Source organism: Poecile atricapillus, chromosome 7, assembly GCF_030490865.1.
Source record: "Poecile atricapillus isolate bPoeAtr1 chromosome 7, bPoeAtr1.hap1, whole genome shotgun sequence".
NCBI lineage: Eukaryota > Metazoa > Chordata > Aves > Passeriformes > Paridae > Poecile > Poecile atricapillus.
In genome coordinates, this window is record NC_081255.1 from 18,373,095 (window position 1) to 18,397,800 (window position 24,706).

Below are 24,706 nucleotides of genomic sequence, written 5' to 3' on the forward strand. Positions count from 1 at the left end.
TATTTTTAAAGTATTTTATTGCTACAAACTGGTACATCTTATCACAAAAAGCTACAAGGCATATTATAAACACATACTCTATTATACAGAGTGCAATGCAGTCCCCCCAAACAGCCACACTCAACAGCACAATTTTTGAAGTTATTCATCCTGTACTGAGGTAAATATTTATAAGCTTACAGCATAAAGCTTTTAAAATATTTACCCCAAAGATCCACCTTCCTTTTCAACTGATTAGACCAGATCCAACTTTCAGTACACACACCAAAAAAATAGGATGCTTAAAAAAATATACAACACAATGTTTTGATCAGCTTTAACAGTCAGTTTTCTATAAAAAGCTCAACTAAAATAGTCTTAATTTCATTTTAAACAAAATCAGAAACACAGAGGAATTATATAAACAAGTTCTCCATGGAATGGAATGCATGCATATGGTGGGGAATCTTCAGATCCATTTGAGACTATTAAAAAGTCTGAGCCACTTCAGAGCAGAAATAAAAGGCTGGTTTGCCCCCACTAATGTATTTTTATTTTCTTGCACTTAGTTATCTTCAGTGTGGTCTAAAGTGAAGTCAGTTTGTTCTTCAGTTTCTTCCTCCTCTTCTTCCTCCTCTTCTTCACCCTCAGCTGGCTCCTCAGCTTTGTCTTCTTCCTCAGTTTGCTGCTCCTGAGCCTGATCATTAATTTCAAAAGGATTTTCACCCTGAAGTACAAGATTGAAAACAATCACTTTGATATTGACTTCAAATATAAAATCATACTCATAATTTCAGTCAATGAAAGGGGCAGCCACTAAGAAATGCTACATTATTTTATACTGCTTTTTAATAGTTGTGGGTTTTTTGAAAGAAAATCAGAATGAGTTGGACTTAAAACTAGCAACACCACATCTTTATGCACATGGGAAACTGGGATCCAAATAAACTCCTTCAATGAAAGTGGAAATGGCACTGAAATAAAGCAAAGTATGCTAAACACAGATTTCACTTCAACACTCGAGAAATTAAAATTACATGCTAAAGTTTCAACATGTTTTCATTAAGAACTACAGATGCTTCCTTTTTCTCCCCAGTTAAAACCAAATTGGAACAGAAGAGTTTTGCTCTGCTTTTCCTTATTTACAGTCTTCATTCACTCTGAATAATTCTATGAAAAAAGGCGCACTCCTTAAAAAATGAAGAATTCTAAAATTTATTACATTGAGTACCCTGAAATTCATTCCATTGTTGACCTAGAAAAATTATCAGTTTTCTCAGTACTTTAAACACAATGGCATTTTGGGTTCATATTTTCTCCATTTCATACAATTGTTCAGCACAACATACATCAGTCTTTCCCTTTCCCTCTTCATAAGAACTGTGAATAATCAATGAATAATATCGACATGAACTATTAAGAGTTTCTTGGCTAAAGCTCATTTCATGTTCCTACGTCTGATAAAACAAGTCTGATCTGAACATATGATACCAACCACCAACTGCACCAGGACTAGGATTTTAAGAGTATTTTTTAAAAGAAGATACAAAAAAAAAAAAAAATTTTATGCTTGGCCCCTTGTCATTTTTGCCCACATCAGTTACATTTCTCAGGTAGAATCTTCCACATAGCTACTGAAAAATTAGTCTGATAAAAATATTCAGCAAATGCCATGAAACAAAATCATGGTTTCAGTATTCTTCTAAAAATCAAGAGAAATTTTAAATTCAGATTTAGATTTAACCCAAAGAAAGCAGAACTGAGACCACGTTATAACGAAGATTTCCCCCTATCTGGAACACTGCAGGTCCCAAATGCATGAGTGCTCTGCTCCAGCACAGGCTGTATAAGAAAACTGAATTACTTCAGTCTGCAGTTCATTATACATTTGAATAAGGATGAAAGGGATTTGCAGGAACCAGACAGATCTCACTGAGCAGATCCTGGTGAAAGTGTATTAAGTTCAGTCTCCCACAGAATATACCAGACATTTCAGTCATTCTGAAAACGTCAGCAGTCTCCTTGTGAAGACAATCTTGCAATTGTCAAAATTTTTCCTCAGTTTTTGAAGGGATGAAAGGCAAATTTCCATTCTCCTTTTTACCCATCTCCCGCTAGGGGGCTCTACTGGACAAGGCATACCAGGCATAAGGAACTGGGAAGAGGTGGCCGGAAATTCTGGCAGGTATTGCAGGCTCTGGTAGCTGGCCATTCGCAACCTTTCCTTAACAGGTATACAACAGTTGTCTGAAACTGATTCACACACCCATCCATACTTAACTTCTCAGGACACGACTAATTTGACATTTTAAATCACAATTAACTTGGGCACTGGCTCGTACCTTGCCCTATTTCCAAAAGACAATACTGCTTTGTCTGAAAGGATCTTACTGTTATGGCACAGGCACAATGATAAACCAATTAAAAGTAATCCAGACATAGCTAACAACAGTATTACAGAGTCATTTCGCAAAGTAAGTGGCCCAGCAGAAAAAACACCTCCATTTTGCTAAAATGAATTCACCCGTTTCTCAGGCCACATATCTACAACACAGGCTGCCATTGCCTTTTAAATTCTCTAATCTCATCAACTACTCTAAGTTTTTGTCATGAACCCTAAAAATTCTATAGAATAAAAAGTAGCTGAGTAATATGCACACTATATTTCAAACCCACACAAGAAGCTTTTGCTTCTAAATGTACAGATGGAGTAACTTTGTTTTGTGCTCTGCAGTTAACATTGCATACGCAGTTAAGGACACTGCTGATATTTGCCTGAAGTTTGTTTTGAGTTTTTTAGAGTATCCAATTAAAAACTGCCTAGATACAAGCTTTAAATGACACCCAAAAGCTGGTGAATCTGAAGGTGGTAATTTTTGCTGCAAATTCATTTGAGACAATGATTTTTGACTGGCAAAATACATTCAAAGTATATTCAATCTGTGAGCTATCTAAAAGACAGAGCATTGAGGTTAAACTCTGTCAACATGGAGAAAATGGCAAACAATTATTTTTTTTCCATTTGCATCTTACCTTCACATACAGCTCATATCGTGCCTTGACTATAGGATTATTCAAGATGCTGGTGGCAGTAAGAACACTCTCCCTTTTTATTTGTTCTCTGTAGGCCTAGGAAACAAATTTAACAGTGAATACTTCTCATGTTCCTATTACAAGTCACATGAATTTGAATTCACAATCAGTTTCTTTAAATAAAAGAATGAACATATTACAGGATGAACTGCTTGTTCTTAGTACTTAAGTCCAAACCACATAAACCTAACCAATTAGGTGTAGTAGTGTTTATAGCTTGCCGCTTTAGCTTGATCAGAAGATGTATCTTGCTTATATAATGGACTGCAACCAGGTATCTGTTCTAATCTACAGACAACATTCAGGCTTCTCAATCACACCCTAACATATTATTGAAGATGATCCTGCTCGTTTTCAGGGTCCCTTCCAATTCAAAACATTCTACAACATTCCACAATCAAAGAAGCTCACATATAAACAAAACATAACTTTGGCTATCTTGCTTACTGTCCTGCTCATGCTACTCTTTCAACCCTTCTACCAGCCATAAAGTTTTAAAGTTTATAAATTTTAACAGGGGCAAATACAACATGACTGCTAATTCTAAACTGCTCTCTGTTGTCTTCAAATTAAAAAGACAATCACCAAGAAAGACACAGTATGTTTATCTTGCTAGAAACACATGTGTTTTGTTTTTCAATCTGAACAACAAAATGTTTCCAATACTTAGACTCTGTAAAGCAAATTCTCATCAAGTGAAGAAGTAATTTCTAGTAACTTTCTCATGATTTTCTACTGGCAGCTATTAAGCACACCAATATTTCATTAGCTGGGGTGCTTAAGTGCTGGCTACTTCCTGAGGTGTTAAACTTACAAAGTGCAGTAAGGACATGACAGCTTTCTAGAGAACAAGACACTTCAACAAGAGCTATAAAATTACTTGCACCAAGAGGTCTAACACTTTTCACCTACTATTAGATTATGCTTGCCCTTTTTTTTAATAATATGTCATATCTTACTTGTTTTCCTTTTGTGTGATCAGGAGATTTTAAGTGTTGCTGAACAGAACTGTGCAATGCAGGAACATAGACACTGCAAGCACTGCAGTGAACAGTCTCAACTTTCATCATGTGGTCATCAGCTGTAACCCCTGCCAAAGAAGATGCAACAAACCATTATCATAAAATGCATTACTTCAGGCAACTGGAAAAGCAGCTTGTTAGTTTTTTACCCAAAAATTAATAGCTCTCAGTTGTTAAACATGTCTAACTGACCCACTGAGGAATATTCACCTAAATTCAGGCATCAAAATTAGGCTACCTGAGGGCAATATTGGAAGAAGAAGTTTTTCACTTCAATACTCCAACTTCACCTCTTCATAAACTACACATGAGATCCAGGCAAAGTACAAGAATGGCATTTATTTTCAATCAACAATAACCTATAGCCTTAATTTTGATATTTTATCTTTTTATATCATATATTATATATAATATTATATATTATGTATTATATTATATGATTTGATACAGCAAACAACGCTTGACCAAAGTAATTGCACTTACTTTAACCCTTATAAAAACTAATTTACTTCCCTGCCCTCCTTCACCATCAGGGAGAAGCACATGAATCCGACTCCTCTTGATATTTTAAATATTAGCCTGGTAACAGAACATTCTCATCACAAAGGAAAACAGGCCCTCCAGTACTTAAGGGAAGCACAAAAGAATATGCGGGAATGTTAAAATCTTGCCTATATCAATTTTTAAGTAGCTTTTAGTATTTAAGTTCAAATTAAGGTAATACTGAAATAGAGTTATTGCCTAAAATAAAGTTACTCAAAGATGTCTCCACTGGCTGCAGCCCATATTCTGAAATCCTTCAAGCATAGAATGGGAGAAAAAGGCACAGCAAGGCAGGGACACATGAAATGCTCCAAAAAGTTGCCTATAGGGCAGCCAAGGGGAAAAAAATTCCAGGCTGAGATGCAAGTAACAAAAAAACACTCAAACCTCCTCCTTTTGTCACTGTCCCTCTAAACCACAGCAACTCTCCTATTTACACTTTTCCAACTCCTTGTCATTGTATTTAGCCACTATCACCTCACTGCTTTATTACACTCTCCATCTCTCCATCAGGTGCATTCACCTGTTGTCACTCCTCATGCCTTACACTGAATGAGACTCCAGCAAAGCCCACAGAATTGTTTATCAAGTACCAGCATGATGTTCTCACCTTCTGACAAGGCTACATGGATAGCAAACAAACAAGGTTTGCTATCTCCTGCTGTGCTTACATTCCACACTGTATCAGAAACAAAGCAAGGAATCTCAACCAGATACAGAAAAGATGTAAAAACTAACAGATTTTATCCATTTTATCAAATTCAAAGAAGAATGAAAGGAGAAAAAGACCAGGAGAGCTCCACATTATTCACCTTCCATTATATCTTTTTCAGTAGCTTGGGAATTTTCAGTTTGGTTACTTGTCTGCTGCTTACGCATTGCTGTCTTCTTGAATTTATTCACCATACACTCCTATAGAGGGAAAAAATTGTAAATACCTATGATGTACAATGTTTACATTCCAATATTAACCCAGATTTTTAAAATTCAATATACCTTATACATTGAATATATAATTATAATATATAATATACTATATTAATATATTCATATAACAACATATATAAATATAATATATAATATGTATCAATACAGTGTTATATAAATGTAATTACATTAATTATTATACTACAGTATAATTGTAATTATGTATTATCTGTTGTAATAATATCTTGCTATCAGATAATTTATATCATATATTAATAGATATTAATACATATTTATATATAACATGCTGTAAAAAATTTCTATTACTTCTCAAGGCACTACTTTCATTTTAGAGACTGAATTTGCTTCAACTTTTAGTAGTATGCGCTGCACCAAGAGTTATCTACAAAAGGATTAACAGTAAGTTAAGCATATTTTGAAAAGAAATGGTAAATTTTAACTATATTCTCATGTAAAAGTATTATACAGATTAAAAACAGCTGTCTTACATGAAGAAATTCCATCACTACTTTGTCAAATTTGGTTTGCTTCTGAATATGATCCAATGTTTCCTGGTGAGCTGCACTCTCCAGATGTGACTCAATTTCTTTTTCTTCAAATGTTCGAAACTTGCAAAATGAGCAAGTAAATGCCATTCTGTCAAGAGAAATACGTTAAATATTACTATTAAAACTCCTCAAAACTATGACACTTGACAAACCTAATCAGAAAGGGAACAGGAAAAGCATTCTTTGAAGAAGCCTAAGTGAAAAAGGAATGAAAAAAAAAAACCCTAAAGTTTTTCCATTATAAAGGATAAGTGTTACAAGAATTAAATACATATCAGGCCACTGTCAGAGTAACAAGTTATCTGTTCAGGAGACAAAAACTGCTGAAATCAGAAGCCAAGCATTTAAAAGCTACATTATTCTGTGAGTTCATCTATTGCAGCTCTCTCCTTCCTGTCGCCTTTTGTAGTACACCTTGTAGGCTCAGAATCATAGCTCAGCCAGGCCATGAACTCCTAATAGCAAGTAATCAGAAGAATTAATTTAAAGCTCATTTTCCACACAAAAGCTATACAATTTTTATAAGGAAATAGACTCTCCTCAGTATAATGAAGAAAAATCACTAGCCAGGATCAAATACTGCATTGACATTGAACAGTTTTGTACAGTGCAGCCACTGGGCAACACTAAGAAAGTTACAAACCCATGTACTTATTTTTGCTACAAAACAGTTGACCACAGATATAAATATATATATATATACATACACACACACACAAAACTGGAATAAAATAAATTTCTGACAGCTCTTTAAATCAACAGGAGCATATACTTCAAATGCAGTACCATTCTAATCTGCTTCTCAAGTGTGCACTGATGCACTTGTGGGGGAGAAGGGGTTAGTAAATTGTGGATTTTCTGATACAACAGTGGTCCAATGTAACACCCAGTCTTCTAAGCCACTAAATTTGGGTGCCAGGTTTTAGCCTGAGGTTTTTTTTTTATTTGTGTTAGCTTTGGGCTTTTGCTGAGGAGCAGAGAGGGGTGTGGAAGTAGGTGGGTTTTTTCCCTCCTTTCTTTCCTGCATTTTATTTTCCTATAATCAGTCCAAAGGGAAAAAACGTGTTCTTAGAGAGGCATTAAGGGCAAGAAAAACACTGTACACAACACAGAAGTTACAGCACAAACCTGTATCCATCGCCATATTTTTCACTGTTTTTTTCCCTTCTACGCCTTTGCTTCTCTCTTCTGGCCTCAATCCGCCGCTTTTCTTCTTCCTCACTTTTAACTTCTCCTTTGCCATCTTAACATACAATTGAAGGATTAAAAACCAAATCCAAAACAACAAACACCAGCAAAAGTACCTGTCTTCCCTGCCTCCTCCACAAACACTTCAAAATGTAGTATCAATATGTTCGACGTATCAATGTGGTTCGATGGCTTTCTTAAATGTTCTTAAAGTTTTGCTTTCTTTTCCTCGTCTAAAAACAACCAATTTAAATACCTGTTTTCAACTTAGTAGCTAAGGGTTTACACTCTAGTTTACAGACACAGAAGAAATTCAGTGTTAAAGCATTCCTTCCCTGTTGCACCTAGTTATTAAAGGACTGTTCAAGTAAGTGACCAGAAAAAGGGAACTGGAAATGCATGGGGAAAAACACACTGTTTAAAACCCACCTATGTTTTTAGAGCACCACTGCTACAGTCCCCTTATATAAAAGGAAACTATCTAAAGGCTGTCTCTTCTACTGAGAAGGCAGCTCCCAAAACAGAAAGCAAAGGAGACAAGACAATGTTGCTTCAAGGTATGGTATCCTAGCTGAAATTCAACACCTTTATTATTTTTCCCCACTAGACTTCACTTGGTTTCACAGAAAAATACCCCAAAGACTTTCAGCCAAAGAAATAAACCAGTTAATGGCAGCAGGGAAGAGACAAGGACAGACAGATTCACCACACAACAAAAAACCCAACCAAACCTTCAGAGAAGAACTTGATTAAACTACTATCTGGCATGTAAGTAAAAGTGTGAATGACTAAATGAACAGAATTTAGTTCTACAACACTTAAGACTTCCAAGGACACTGACTTTTTGCGTAAGTGCACTTATGTTTGTCTTTCCTCTGTCTGCTTTAGTAGTCTATGGACAAAGGGAAACAATTAGGATATTATTCAGCGGGTAGTTTTAGACCAGAAAAAAAGAGGATTGCTTTATTTTCTTTTACAGTTCAACCTCAGAAGAGAGGTCAGGCTCCAGGAAATCTACATCCAAACACCAACAGAAAGGAACATACAACAGCATCATGCACAAACACAAGACTGCAAAACACTCTGGGGATCAAGAAGTGTCACTGAATACTGAAAACCATCTTCATGACTAACAGCTCCTGATTATCCCAAGGTTTCTAATTTTGTAGAAAAGAGTTTACTGTGATCCAGAAAGGAAAAAAAAATCCTGTCCATGAAACTATTTTTTAAAAACGTAACAAAAAAACACCTACCTACCCAGAGGCAATTCCCATACTGATCTCAGGATTTAAATTTCATTTAGTGCACTACCACCAACCCTGGAAATACGCAAAGGATCACTTGTTTTACTGCTGTAAAAATCATCTGGTATGATATTCTGTGACGTGAAATGGCTTCTACTTTGACCCTCAAGCTCACAAATTGAAGAGCCTGTCCTGTTAGAAGCTGGGGAATGGAGACCTGAATATATACAAACTAAAAACTCCCTATTTCCTTCAGTGCACTTATGCAAACCTTTAAAACAAGAAAAAACCCACACAACTTAAAAATAAACTCAAAATATTTGCTATTACTTCAAGGAAAGAAACACTCATTTGGTTGCAAATTTCCAGTGTTCCTTGCCATCAAATGAGACCATGCCATATGCAATAGGGCAGCATGCAAGGAAAGGGGGACTAATTTCAGCCTTATCACTGGATTTCTTTTTCTGTGTATCTGGAATCACTACAGTTACTACACGCTTGAACTGACTTTCTGTAAACTAATAATAAACCTGTCTCATTAAGACTGTACATGAAACAGACCCCCCATTCCTGACAGCAGCTCTCCAAGACAACTGAATCCACTTTTAATAAAGTGACTCACCTAGAGTTTAATGGTGAGGTTGATCAGCTAGTGGGATAAATAATAGGATATGGGTGAGGAACCAGTGGGATGAACAACATTCAAGCAATGGAATGGTAGCAAGTATAGAAGACCACAATTTTTTTTTACAAAAATAAAAGAAAACAGAAGGCAAACAACATATTGAAATGATCAGTGAGCAGAGACACAGTAAGCATGAAAAAACCAACCAAGTAATGGATGGATGTTACAAACAACCATATATCCACAGCCTGAATTTTTAAGACTTTAAACAAAAAAAAAGGCAGCCATGCTACCAAGTAATTATTAGAGGTCATAAATACAGGCTTATAAAATGTATTCTCTCGAAGTCTCACAAATAGAATACCTGTAATACCTTACCTGACAAAGCAAATTGACTTACCTCCAAAAGTCTGATATCCAAGATCATAAGCATCTCTTGTAAAGTCTTCATATATAACAACTGCGCCGCTTGTATCAACTTCAATTTCCTAATAAAGTCAAATCCATAAATTAAAAAAGCCATTCTAAATCCAGAAAGGCAGCATAATATACATTATTTCCAATGATCTGTTACTTGCTATTTTTTAAATATGACAATGAAAGTGAATTTAGTATCTTGTTGAACTCGGTGTACAAACACTTCTAGCTCTGCATTTCTTCATAATGCCTTGAAGACTTAGTAAATTATTTTCACAATCAAAATTGTTTTCTATATAAATATTTTGACCTCCAATCCAGACTTAGTTGAGAAGGTGTTAATACTCTCTTTCAATAAGAAGGGAAATGACATTCCAGTCTTGCAACATTAAACCAGGATATATATACACACACATGCTTAGCTTACCAGTAACATTCTTACATAGTGCTGTAACTGATCTGAAGGAAGGGACTGATCTTCCTACCCTATCAGAGAACACCTTTTAACACTAACCCTTTTTTTATTTACCCTCTCTCCTTGATGTGTCTTAATGTCTTAGCCATTCCTCCTCACTTCTGTTTAGTGATCTCCTTTGTACCCACCCAAGGTCATAGCTGCATGAGCTCAAGCTGTCTACCTGTGGCAACATGAGAAGTGTTCATAAGAGAGCTCCCTTGTGCATTACAAGAACAGGTAGGGTCTACAAATACACCTTAAAATTCACTTTCCAGGCTATCTGCACAAGCTACTTTCACTCAAAATCAACTGCCACCAAAATAAGACAGTTTTAGATAAAGTGAGAAAAAACCCAAAATCATGTTCAGAAAAACTTATCTAGTTTAATGTTCAATTTGATAACTCCAGCTTAAGAATTATTTGTCTTAAGGTATACTATGCAAACTTCTCAAAGAATTAAAACAATTTCCAGTTCTGGGAATCTTTACCTCTACAGTAGACTCCTGGTAAGATGTCTTCATGTCTATTAACATAAAATGAGAAACAATGCAAAAGTGCTGTCACTGACAATTCATTTTAAGACAGTAAAATATTTAGGAAAAAAAAAATCAAACTTGTTATGCAGGGAAGATTGTCTACATTTACAATTTATCATAGTTTAGTAACACTTAAATGTAAAGTCAGTTACCCTTAGAAATATAAACTAAACACTTTTAGAAGCAATTAACCACTGTCTAATTCCAAGACAAGAATTTCAAGGTTGAAAGGACAATATAATTCTGAGATATATTTTAATTCATACAATACGAACTGCATCAAAGTTTCTGTTAGTTGTCACCCACTTCTCAGTTTTCAACTACAAGATACTGCTTAGGTCTTTCAGTTCGAGTTTCAGAAACTGTGTTAAACTACTCAACATTTTCTTCCCCTTAATCTCAGAGCCACAGGACAGGCTGCACTCTTGTAGGCACTCTCTATTTCACTTCCTAAAGTAACCAATATTATGTGTTGGTCTTTGGATTGTGGAAATCAGTGAGGGGGATGAGATAATAAATGAGAAGTGCTCTGTCTGAACATAGCTTAGAAAGGAGAATGTACAAAAGTACTGGAAGAACTTGGATGTGCATTTTAGAAACCCTTTTCATCACAACAAAGCTGGCAAGACCACCGACAAAGTTCCCTATACAAAAGGCAGAGGGTTATGCTCTATACAGCCAGTTCCTGGAATTTGTACAGTACTCTAAGTCAGAGTTGAGAGAACCGTTATGTAATACACAGTAATGTAACCAGAATAACAAACTCAAAACCAGAATTTATGTCTCAAAGTCTCTGCCAAGTCTGTGCATTTGCCTTGCAAGCTATGAGCTACAGCAACTTTAAACAATTTTCACAGGTGATCTGAAACCAAACTACATAAAACACTGTAGATTGAAATTAATGGGAAATCACAAACATAAAAACTAAAATCTGACTTCTGTACACACTGTTCACAATATATAATAATCTAGTTTACATTCCCTTAAAGCTAGTAATTTATTCAAACTTCACTAGTGACTTTTTCCTCCAACTTGACTGCAATATAAAAATTTTATATAAGAGTTGTAGAATATCTTTCTGGAAGTTAAAGAAACCAAGCATCACCAATACAATTTACAGTTTGCATTTATAGTTTATCTCATTTACAGTTCTTCTTGTCATTACAGCATTTCATTTACAAGTGGGAGCAATCTCTTTCTGCCTCTCATAAATTATCCTGTAACAGTTTTTGCCATTTTTGCGGTTTCCCTCCTCTCCCTTCTCCTCTTCACCCACGCCTTACATCTTTATTTTAACTGCATTGCAGCTGATGCACTACTTTTTATAGAATTTGGACTTCTTTACAGAAGAATTTGGACAGCAGGGCTCAGGCTCATGCAAGAGCATATTTTAGTATTTGTTAGGCATTGTCTCTTCAGACAACCTGAGCTCTGACATTATTTTTAATGGTAAAAATTTGCCTCCAGGAAGTAGCATCATGAAGTCTCAATGAGATAAGTCTTCAATGATACATATCCAAACACATAAAATATTCAGTATCATTTACCAAATTACCTTTGCAGTAGGAAAGTTAGACATGTAAATTCCTAAAATCCACTGTGGACTACTTGAAAGGTAGAAAATGAAGAATTACAAAACAGCACATACAACCCTCTTTCTGAATATTAAAACTATGTAATTTCTAATAAATAAAAAAAATCAGTAATTTTAACCTAAGAATTTTGACACTTGCTACTTACTAGGTGATTTTTTCTGGCTCAGCTTCAGAATAGGCTTTGTCATTTTGGGTTTCTTGATGAATGTCCCACCAGGTTTGTTATATGGCTGTGGTATCATTTTTCTTTTTATTCCCCTTGCAGCAACTGCTGCAGGACTGGGTTTGTTATGATAGTCAACGACAATTCCAGGTCTCTGCATTCCACCAAAGTCTCCCATATGCTGAAAATTTGCAAAATTAAGAGGAACGTATTAGTATATGAAAGCAATGTCAATTAAACAACTACTTGGTACAATATGACTGTGACCTTAACTAAAATCTGTCTTCCAGAGCAAAATGCAGGAGGAAACTTAAGCTCCTGGTCTGACGTTCATTTGTGCAATGGCTTTGTGGGTGTTTGTCCAGTAGAACGAATACTTATATGTTGAAACTGTGTTTCTGCTTATTCAGAACCATTGTCCAGGCAATGAACATATCTATCATATCTCAGCCTAACATCTTGGCTCCTCTCTTCAGATTCTCTAGATAATGAATTCCATTTCTCTCTGGAAAAAAAAAAAGAGCTTAAGAACTCATTTTTCAACATCAAAAAAAAAAAAAGAAAAAAGCTTCCTTGTTTTGCATCTCATGAAAAATGATATAGGAGTGATCTGAAAACTGAGTAAAGAAGGTTGTCCAGTGTGGAATACTGATTAATCAAAGGAAGCCCATTCCATCTTTTATCTATCTTTCCACTGAATTCAATAAAAACAGATTTTTTTTAAGTTGGGCCTGGAGAAAGTGATACAAAAACAATGCAGTGATAGGAATGAAATTGCACTGAAAGACTAAACCTTTCCTCTATTTCTGAAATTATGTACAGTCATTTGTGGACACTTGTATATGGAAGTTACCTCTCTGAAGACACAGAATAGGTAAGTAATCTGAAGAGGGGAATTTAGGTAGCTGGAATATTTTCAAAAGTGCTAACAAACTTCTTAATATTAACTTAATTCCTTGATTAATAAAGGGCAGAAGAGAGCCCACAGACTGGATGAGTGACTTGGATAAGCAGAAATATGTCTTTCCATGAGAAGAGAATTAATATTACACTGTCAAAAGAACATAAAAATAACTTCAACACTTATAAAAAGTATACTTTTTTAAAGCAGATTTTAAATGACTGAATGTACCAAAACAGGCACTTTCCATACTCAGAAGTCCATGCGCAAGACCTCCATGTTAATTTATTTAGTTGAGATAGCTACAGACTGCCTAGCATGTACATCAGACACAAATTTCACATGAAGTACACACTCGATAATTTCAAGTTTGGTTTTTTTTAAACAGACAATCTACCTATTAAAGGTGCAATGCATTTTACTTATGGTAAGTAGTCTAGCCTTTACATTCTCCTTTATTACATAAAAGACCAAAAGAGTAAATTTCAAAAGCAAATTAAAAAACAACTCAGTTGTAACTATGCACGAAGCTTTCAGATCTAAATGAGTTCTGAAAGGATGGCATAAAGGCTTAAGAATGTAACATTTTCAGCTTCACAAGCAGAGAAATGAAGATTAGAATCTTTTTCTCATACCATGCTACATGCTAGCTAACAGCCATGTGCAAATCTGAGCTAAAAGTTGAATATGGCAACTTCAAAACTCAAGAATGCTGCAAAGTAGACTTTCTGGAACAAAATCACCACACAAGTTAAGCATATAAAAGACCAGTAAAAAATAATCTTCCTCTACACTTCAAGCTACAAGCTGTACAGTTTAAAATTAAAGAATCACTTCCCAAAGAAATACAGCACGTTCAGGAATTTTAAAAGGTAAGTTACACCTAGAGGCACAGGCAGGAAGGTGTTCACTGAATATTTCGTGCTTAAAAAAAAAAAATCAAAACTGGGATTATAAAACCAAGACAAAGGGACACCATCAACTTAAAGTTAGTATTTCTGTCTGGTTTGGGGTTTTTTTTTATTCTCTCTGCTGTATTTTTTTTCTCTTAGCTCACTTAACATCAAGCATTACTTCCTCAAACTGCAATTTACTATTTTGCATACAGTTAATCATACTTTTTACATCTTATACTGGAAAGGAATCCACTGAGAAACACTTAGAACTTAAGTCTTCAAAACAAATACAAGAGGACTAGGCACACTGTGTGGAAATTAATTTCAATTCAGTGAAAGGACCTGATTTCAAGTTGATGATGCCCCTTTAACCACGCTTTAATTCTGAGAAAGAATCACTGTAACTGCTAACAACTCACTTTTGTCATTTCCTCCCCATCACCCTTCCAGTAAACAAGTCAGAGTAAGAATTAAGTTTAAAAGAAGACTTGATGTTTGATAAAACATGTACTCAACATAAAGAATTAGCTGAACTTTTCCCTTTACACGAACCAAAATCTGCTCTGGTATTCACAACCTGGGTTTTATTTTTTGCTTATACATTGCACCTTTAAACTACTCAAAACTTCAAAAGACTTCGAATTCAACTTTTACAATATTTAAAAATTTCCCCACCAGCAGCAGAGATGCTAGTGTTTACAAGGAAAAATGAAAGTCCTTTTAATCCCTTTTAGACCAAACCTACTACTTTTATCTTCACCTTTCAAACAAAAGGAGAGATTTAACAAACCTTATCAACTAATCTATTACTCATTACTTTCAGCAGAAAGAGGGACTGGGTTCTACTTGAAGACAGCTTCAAAAGGATAAACAACATTGTCAACCATGATAGTTTGCTTGGACAAAACCCCACACTGTACTGAACAGTGCATTCATTTTAAAGCAGTGGTCTTGAAAGGGTTTAAAAGAGTGTCTAGTGAAAAGAATCTGAAAAGATTCTGTACTTACTCCTCGGCCTCGGCCTCTGCCTGTTGATGGTCCTCCAAAAGCATCATAGTTTCTGCTTCCAAATCCACTTTCAGGATAAGCAGGCGTTCCTCTCCCCCGAGAGCCTACAGGTGCAGGCTTCATATGGGGTGAAGAAAAACTGCTGTAGGAAGAGTAACTCTCTCTTCCTCTGTCCTCCATAAACCCAGGCCTCAATTTTGAACGGGAGTAAGGTGCTTCCCAGCTAGACCCGCCCTGGTTTCTACCTCCGAAAGAGTCAAGGCTATTCCGGTAGGAGTTGTCAAATCGACCACCATAACTACCTCCGAAGCGGCTTTGTTCGGGTTCATTATAACCATAGCCAGATCTGTACAGATCTCGCCCACCCAGAGAAGACCCGGAGTCGTAAGACTCATAAGGTCCAAACCTGGAAAAGTTGCACAGTGAGGAGAAAAAAAAGTAAGCTTACTAATGTTATACATTTCAAAAGACAAGTTATCAGTTGACATTTATCAACTAAATCAATTTATTACTATACTGATCTGTACAGTTGTGTTATTGTTTAATCTTGATTAGGGCTGGGCAATTCACACTATGACCAGACAGAAAGCTATCTGAGCCATTTTTGCTACAAACAATTCTAAAGTTCAGTATACCTGAACTTTGTTTACTTAAATTTTCAGCAACATTTATTTACTAAAACATTATTGGAGCCCAGCCCTAGTCTCACAAAAATTATCACCTGCAGACATTCAAAGCCTAGTCAAACTCGCCTTTCTTTAAAATCATACCCTCACAGTCTAACAGTTAAACAGCAGTTAAGAGGCGGCTTAGTTCTGAACTGAGGAAAAAAAATAATCTTTTGGTTTCTTTTAGTGGTATAGTTGTGAGTTCCAAGAACCCTACAGTTCTCATTTTAAAGGAAAAATACACATGCTCTTCCTTTCAAATTTGTTCTTTCCGGAAATTTTTATTCCCTGTAAAATTCAGTCTCACAATCAAAATAGTTCATGGTCTTCAGTGTATCCAGCTTTCACTTGCAGACCATTAGGTCTAGCAAATCAAGATTTTCAAAGTCTCCCCAAAGCATGCACAGCGGACACAAAAGGAGTCCTTGGAATTTCAGAGTAAAGCAACAAGGAGCTAAAATCTTCAGCTATTTATCAAGAGTTTGCTTTGCCTGGAACATGGGCAGTGTCAGGCTAGAAATTAATATTTGTAACTACTCGGAAGGGAAACACATTAGTGTCCCTGCAGGGCTATAACAGGGTGATTGAGCAGCTGGGAAAGACAATCCCTTAACTGATACAATACAACCTACCAGGAGACTCAACTTACTAACTGTATCTACAGTAAACTGAATGCCTTCGTTTTAAAATCTATTCATCTCAGAAGACTCAAAGATACACAGAAAATGACACTAGAAAAAGTCCATGCATAATATTAGGTTACATAGCAAGAGACATTTTGGTGTTCAAGTAGACATTCAACCTCCATCATATGCAGATTACTATATGGTAGGTACAGCTCATTCCTGAAACTCTGCTTAGACTTTGCAATCAATATTAATTGTTCATTATTAAACAAGTTGTACTTAACTAAAATGCTTAATAGAACCGAGCAGCAAGACACAACGCTTCTCCAGCCTCCCTGTTTAGTATTGTCCTTCCCCAGTGGCACCACAGTGACTACAGACAGGAACCACACAGTAATCTGGCAACAGCCAGACAAAAATTCAAGGGCGCACACAAGAAAACCATCAGATTATCTAAGTTTTCTTCACATTTTATCTCCTTCAAGATAGAATCACTACTCTGAAAAGCATGCTTCTTTGAATACAATATTAAGATCTAAATCAAATCAGCTGCTCCCTATTGTTTTTATCTGAAAGAGCAAATAGCATCCTAGCATTAAATACACAACTTTAAGACCACTGCATCAGAATTTTTAGTTTTAAACCAATCCATCTTACAAAGTAGCCCAGAACATGCACACAGTTTCAATTATAATCAGTACCTTCCAATGAAATAATCTGGACATGACTTTCAGATTCGATACCAAGATCACTTGAGCACTGCACATTCAAACCAAAGAACACATACCCTAAATGTTCCTTGAAAACGGAATGTTGATAGATTCAGTCTAAGACAGTAAACCAATTAGGTCTAGTCTGCTATGACAGAAATGGTGTATCAGGCCAATCAGCTACAAATTGCTAAACAATACTGAAAAACAAAACTTTTGCTGTTTTCATTCAGACGCACTGTTTCGCTGTCTAAGTTTTCCACAAAAATGCTGATTATTACAAGAATCTAGCACTTACAGTTTAATATTTGCCGGTATTTATCAAACATGAAGACTCAGAACCAAAGTGTTCATACAAAATCATAACAACATGCCTCAGGAACACTTAAGTTAGAAGAATGATTTAAACTTAAATTGGATTTGATCAATTCTTGGGACAACTGAAGGATTATTTTACCTGTTACCACCACCACCACCTCCTCCGCCTCCACCTCCATGACTCTCCATCCCATAGGATTGGTTAAGGTAAGAGTCCATGGATCGTGGGCCACCATAGCCTCCATGCCCATAATCCCGGTCCATGTCTAAAAAAAGAGCAGAAAAATGTTTATAAAGAAAGCAAGTGAGAATTCTTATTAAGCAATCTAGTTTAGATTCTTAAGTAAAAGGCTTACTCTATGCCACAGTGCTTACAAACAAAATAGAAAATTGACAGTTGCAAACCAATTTTGACACTGTGCTTAGAGAAGCCACGTGTCTTTGTCATCATCTGACAACCTCTTGCCTGTAATAAAGTTCCTAATTTTTCCAATAGTAGGCAACTTAGTATTATTGTTCCATCAGTTGGAATCAAATTAAATAAAGAGAATTAAATCAAGATACCTGATGTAGAATATGTCTGCAGTTGTAGAGAATTAAGACCACTTCCAACCCTTTAATAATACAAAGAGCTCACAGGCATCTGCTCTCTCTATCCAATGCCCCAAGAAACCACTCACATTGAGAGACCGTGGGTCAAGGTTACAAGCTGTCATGCAGCAGTACAGGCTCTGTATATAGGCCACAGTCAAACAAAAGAACTTTCTGCCATCTAGCACAAACAAAAATCCACCCAAATCAGCACTGAGCTGCAGCCCACTAAGATGCCGGTATTTCACAGCCGAACTGATGTCACTTCATGACATCTCAGTACCTTGTAATGAAGTCTGGCAAAAGAACCAACTTCCTCCTCAGCACTGGAAGGTCTATGCAAAAATTCTGGGTAAATAATCACCCAAATTCAAAGCACAAAAATAATGCTGCAGATCTGCATAACAAGTATGATCCACTGTCTTCCTGTAACATACACAGTTTGCACTTCACTGGCATTTTTGGAGACCAAAACTGCTTCCCAACCAACACCAAGTTTTGGGTAATACCAAGAAAACCTGGCAAGTCAAGATTCACAGAAAAAATAACACAGAGAAGGAATACACAATGAAGACAGGAAGGATAAAAATAAAACCAAGTAGCTGTTTACTCTGACAAGAGAGAGTACTTTATACATTTCAGTATCTCCACATGTAAACCACTGACTTTTCCAGGACAATTAGCTCTCTTTGAAGTCATAAGAAGGTGTCCTATTTAAAGAAATACAGTAACTCTCTGTGCATACCATTTCATGAAAACAACTGTAGTGCTGAAAATACGTACATAAATTATATCCCATTTGTACCTAGTTCTTGTTAGCACCAAGTCACTGTAAGTTACTTTCTTGTATCTGTCAGCAATGAGAATTCTACAAATGATACTAAGTTGACTGTATCACTTTTACAGATATTCTCAGCATGCCCAAACAGAGACTCCAACACATGAAGACCTACTGCTGATTTTTATTCTAATCATCATAGGTATTTCCAGAAAAATTAAAGATGCTACTTCCGGGTAAAGAAAGAAAACTTTCAACAGAGAAGTCACACCGTACCTTTTCACATTCTGAACATACAACAAAGATTCAAAAACCAAAGCAAGAACAAAACCTTCTCAAAATACTGATAACACAGCACCACCCATCATCAACTTAAATTGCAAAGAGTTACTGCAAAAAGAAAAGGACGAGGCTTCTAATAAAAGCATCTAATGTACCTCTCTGGTGTTTCTGAATGATCTGCCACTTAATCCAGTACATTACCCTCAAGATTGTATACATAAAGATGCAGACCAAGAAAAAAGGAAGACAGTCAAAAAAATAAACTCAGTTTCACAGAAATTAAGATTGACCATGGCATCATCTAATCTCAGATCTAGGTTGTTAGGTTTTTCAATACAGAATAACCAATCAAAAGACACCGGCATTCTGAAAACTGACATACCTGACCTGAAAGCACCCAATAATTTACATTAGTTTCACCTGCTCCCTATTATGTACAGGCCCTAAGACAGCATGAAATCAGCGAGGTTAGGAGTTGAGAACTGAATCAAGTTACCCAACAAGGAAGAACACAACATACTGTCAAGATCCCTGACACTACAATGCAATTCTTTTACAGCACAGAAAGTAAGGACCAGAGTTATGCATATGCCAGCAGTTCAGTATTGGAAAAACACGAAAACTTTCATGTGCAAAAAACTCTTCCATAAAATGGTTTAAGAAGCATCAATTTAAAATATATTTTTAGTCTAAAACTTTTAGCATGAAAACAAACACAAAAATATGATTTACAATCACAGGACAACTTCTGACATCCACACTCGCTCTACACTCCTCACTCAGTTCATGTTATATAACATCAGCAGTCTTGCTATAGAGCTATGCCAGTCCCTAAATCCTCAAATCCCTGCCTTCAGGACATCACCATCATCCCTTCCCTAACAGTGAACAACTTACTCATCCCTTTCCCAGACTCACTGCTCTGTATTTACCTACATTATAATATACTCACATTAGAAAATGATTAACACGGGATACAAAAGGTACAAGGACATGAAGAGGGATGATCACTTGAATGATTTACTGCAATAAACTGGAGGGAGCAAATGGAATTTACAAATAACAAGCTAAAGAAGGATCCACATCACTTTTCACAAAACAGACACAAATCTTGAGTTACAAGTAATAAGTTACTAAAATTAACAGGGATTTTAGACAGAGATTGGATAAATCAAGTGACAAGGAATTCAAAGCATGTCAAACACAGACTGTGGCTGGCGAAGTCTTCAAGCTGCAAACCAGTAAAGGCATACAAATACACTAAATGAGTACTTGTACTACTTGTTCCATGCCTCCAGAGTGACAAGATATTGGTAAGTTAGAACTTTTGACCTGATCTACTGAAGGTAACCTTATGATCTCCTTCCAACTATTTCATTAACTGTTCCACACAGCTGAGCAGTTAACCTATCATTTCAACCACTGTCCTCCTCTTTCAGTCATCAGCTGCAAACTTTACCAAAGATTTCTACATTTTATACTCCAGGCCCAGAGCTTGACAAAGAAACTGCATTCAAATTAACAGGTACAGTATTTCTTCAGATATTAAACTTTACTCTGAAAGTATGTTCTCCAGACAGGCTTTATCCTAAAAAGGGGGAAACATATAAGACAACAGTAAATATACTTTCAGATAAGTGAAAATAAAAAGGACTTCAGTGTAGTAACTGGTTAATAATCACTGTCACCACCAGCAGAAATACAGAGAAGTTGCCTGTCTGTGCAGACTAAATGTGAAATTGTTTCACATGCTAAGAGAAAAAACACGAGGAATTGTATTCCAGTGTCTCAAATCAAAAATACAGCAGAGTATTCATTTAAGTTTAAACAGTAACTGCTCATCAAAGAAACCTTTGAAGAAATATAATATCTATGTATCTATGAAAACTACAGAATTAAAAAGAAATTAAAAAACTGGTCCCTATTTTCTCTTAAAGCTTAAAAATGAGAGACTGAATCCCTGAGATGAAGGCATTATCAAAGCATCTGAAACAAAGCATTTATTAACAGAATAAATCAGGTTTTGGCATCTGCAGCTTCTTACATAAATACCCTGTGGATGAATGAGCCACTGAACTTAAGTAGGGAAATAGAAGAACTTACAAAGAACTATCTGGGTTTTTATTTCTAGATCGTGTTTGTCTACTTGTATTGAAAAGAGGGAAGAAGAGGTACATCAAAGGTGCAAAAAATACATTACCTCTAAAATAAAAAAGAATGGGATAGTAAAACAAAAGTTTAATTTACAAATCAAAATGTTAATGTATATTATTTCTTCAGATTAAATAAAAAAAAAACAAAATAAACAACAAAAAACCCCAAAACAACAAAAACAACAAAAGCAAACCAAAACAAACAAAAAAAAAACCCCACACCTTATTTGGTGGATTAGTTTAAAATAGCTGCAAAATAAATCTCAAAAGCCAGTAAAGAAAAAATTAATTTTCCAAAGGAAAAGAATTACAAAGTAAACAAACAGGAGATAAGACTCACAATCTCTTGGTACACAGAACTCCATGTAAAAGAAAAACCTTTAGAGCAGAGAACATTTAAATTATATTCACAGCATAAAGACAAGAAACCATTTAAAACAGCGTGCTCCATGTGAAGCAGATGAAAAGGCAAAGAAAACAAGAAATGAGAAAGATCTTGCAAAAGAAACAATAAATTAAAGAAGCTAAATTTTGACTACCAGAAGCTTAAGGGTCCAATGTGCAACAGGAAGCAGTATTTTCCAGGCACATTACATTTTCATAGCACCATGCCTAGGTTGTTAGGATCACAACCTCATCATTAGGCCATTTCCCCTTCCAGATTAAAAGGACAATAGTTGCAGTAATTATTAACATGAATATTTAATAATATTCCTGCTAATAATACTAACAATTTATTCTGAAGGGCATGTCAACTCTGGGCTCAAACTGAGCAGTCGGGAAGGGACAATGGTACAATGAGTCATCAGACATACAACTGAAAGCGCTTCCCACTGGCTAAAAGTTTCCAACAGGAAGAACCTTGCCAAGAGCTCAAATGAAAACTAGGAAAAGATGAGAATTCCCAAAATCTACTCTCTGTTGCCTGTCTTCTAAACCCCCCTACACAGCCCTGTACAGAACCTGGGTAAAACAGTTTTTATGCATGCCTTGCTCATGTACACACAACACATAAACAGCCATGGCAAAAGTTTCAAGCTGCATACATCAAAACTAAACTTTCTTTAATAACTACTAATAATAGCTTAATTAACACAATGAAAACTATTATTACAGAGGTACATTAAAAGAACACTCTAATTGTACAATACACATTTGATTAGTTACTTCCCCTACAATGAGCCTGGATTCACTTTAATATTTGGGTCATCACATCTCAGAAAAGGAGGTTCTGGTTAACAGTCACAGTGAGTATTCCAATAAGATAAGAATAACCTTTCATTCTAAAAATCAAATGGACATTTAATTAGGAATCAATACAGAAGATGAAAACACAGGACAGTATCTTTAATTTATTTATTTACTACTTATTTATTAATTATACTATGTGGAAAGATAAATGCAAAATAATATAACTGGAAAAAAAAAAGCTATTAAGACTCAAGAAATGTGTCACAAAAATTATTATATTGCAATCAAAGATGCATCTGTAATTCAATGTGTTATTTCCAGGTAACAGCCAGCAAGAGTGTCAAGAGATTCAAAAGCAAGGACATATCTGACAGGATCTGTAAATGACGCTTGGTTACAGTATCAGTAAAGTTTTTATATTAAGATCCTTTTAACACTTGCTTGCATGCTGGCAAGAGATGTCAAAACATTTCTTGAGTCTTTTCTAAACTCGTAACTTTAATTATCTTACCAAAGTATACTTTTTTTTTTAACCTACATGGTATTTTTAACAGTGCAAAAACAAGAGGTAGCTTCTGGTGTTGACTTTACTTTTTTTTTTCTATACTTCTTCCCAAACTGTTAGTTAAAGTAAACTTTAGGGGTGGGGGGGAAAAGTAAACAAAACCAAACAGTTACAGGTCCTGGTTTCTACAAGAAAGGAAAATAGCCTTTCTTTTCAACAGAAGTAGTAAGAATCAAATACAGTACTCTGTAAGAATATACTGGCTTATGTAAAAAAAGCATAATCTTAAGAAAAGTCTGTATATTTACCCCACCCCCCATCCCCACTCCTTTATCTCACAATTTTTCATTTGGAACGTGCAGGAGTTCATGTTGACATGCCCAAGATGAAAATCAAGTCTCACTCCCAGACAATTACAACTCCTCCAGAACAACATGAGCACTCAAACCATGTTACACACTTTTAAAAACCCGTTTCCTTTTTTTTTTTTTTGTTTTTGTTAACACTGATTGTTCAGCCCCAACTCTTTTTACAGGTTAGACGTATTTATAGCTCATACCTGAGACTGACCCACTGGGCATGTTCACACCACAATGCATGGGGGTATCTGGGAATCTCCAATCTCTGTCTTCAGCTGGAGAGGATGGGTCAGTGAGAATGACTTAGTGCTTAGCAAGAGCTGGAGGGGAGAGACAGGGAGCCGCAACAAGAGGCGGCTCTCTCTCCTGTCGGATCTCCAGGCTCCTGACACGACCCCCTCAAAGAGCTCGCCCCGAGCTCCCCCCGGCTCTGCCCGCGCCCCCCGCCCGCCGCCGCCCCCTCGCCCCCCGCTCGCCCCGCGCCCCCAGGGCGCCTCGCCCCGCAGAGCGCCGCCCGCGCCCGCGCCCCCCGCCCGCCCGCACCGCCCCCGGGGAGGGCCCTCCTCCCGCGCAGCCCTCCCGCCGCCGGCGGCCGCCGCAGCTCCCCCAGCCCGGCAGTGGCGGCGGGGGAGGAGGACGAGGACGTGGGTGAGGGGGGCTTCGTCCTGCGCGTAACAAAGCGGCCGCTGCCATTTTGATAGACGGCCGGGGCCCCACGGCGGCAGCGGTGGTGGCGGCGGCCGGGCCCTGCCCCTGCAGCGGGGGCGCGCCCTCACCTTCCCCGTAGTCCATGGCGGCGGCGGCGGGCGCTGCTGGCGGGAAGGTGGCGGCGGCTCCGGCGGCTCCCAATGGCGCCTTCCACCACAACGAGGCGAGGCGGGACGCGCGCGCTGCACGCACTGCCACGGCGCGCGGCGATTGGCTCGGGCGGCGCGTCACGTGACCGGGCCGGCCCGCAGGGAGCGCGGGCCCGGGCCCGCCGCGCAAAGCGCCGCGCACAGGGCCTGGCTAGGCCGGGTCACGAGGGAGGCTGCGCGGCGGCCATTTTGAGGCCTGGCAGCCGCCATTTTGTGTGCTGGCGTCGGGCCCCGTCATACTTGACATCGCTGCGGGACGAGGAGTGGCGAAAGATCCACACCATCACCCGCCCTCCCACACAGGCCCAGCGGGCCCTGGTGAAGTAGCTCAGAACAGGCTGCCCTCAAGTCAGGCAGTGCCTGGCGGGACTGAGGCCTCGGTGGCGTCCCTGCAGCTGCACAGCCCTGGGCATGAGATGCCCTGTCCATGGACCCTGCCAGTTCCCAGTGTGGGCTGCTGCTGTGTTACGCAAACCAAGTGGCTTTACGAAATAAACGGTTTGTT

The 24,706-nt window shown here is 37.4% G+C and overlaps 1 protein-coding gene across 2 annotated transcripts; it reads right to left on the bottom strand.

Annotated features, from left to right (window-relative positions):
• ZNF326 (zinc finger protein 326) lies at positions 1-24,273 on the bottom strand. Of its 2 annotated transcripts, XM_058842297.1 has the most exons (13): positions 24,121-24,273; positions 23,545-23,619; positions 17,625-17,751; positions 15,164-15,569; positions 12,341-12,539; positions 10,553-10,587; positions 9,591-9,678; positions 7,262-7,376; positions 6,074-6,221; positions 5,450-5,549; positions 4,032-4,162; positions 3,013-3,108; positions 1-706 (listed from the first exon to the last, which is right to left on the bottom strand). In XM_058842297.1, the coding sequence occupies exons 1-13, from the start codon at positions 24,134-24,136 to the stop codon at positions 545-547; spliced, it is 1,698 nt and encodes a 565-aa protein (XP_058698280.1). In that variant the 5' UTR covers positions 24,137-24,273; the 3' UTR covers positions 1-544. The 2 variants fall into 2 exon arrangements, with proteins under 2 accessions (XP_058698280.1, XP_058698281.1); XM_058842298.1 differs by lacking the exon at positions 23,545-23,619 and having other exon boundaries at positions 24,121-24,262.
• Positions 24,274-24,706: the final 433 nt, after the last annotated feature.

Bases quoted from the DNA above. Each gene is read 5' to 3' on its own strand.
- ZNF326 (XM_058842297.1), bottom strand. The intron at 17,752-23,544 runs GTATGAGCTATA...CTCTTTTTTTAG, and splicing joins GCCCAGTGGGTCAGTCTCAG to ACATGGACCGGGATTATGGG. The intron at 6,222-7,261 runs GTTTGTGCTGTA...TTCTCTTGACAG, and splicing joins AAATATGGCGATGGATACAG to AATGGCATTTACTTGCTCAT.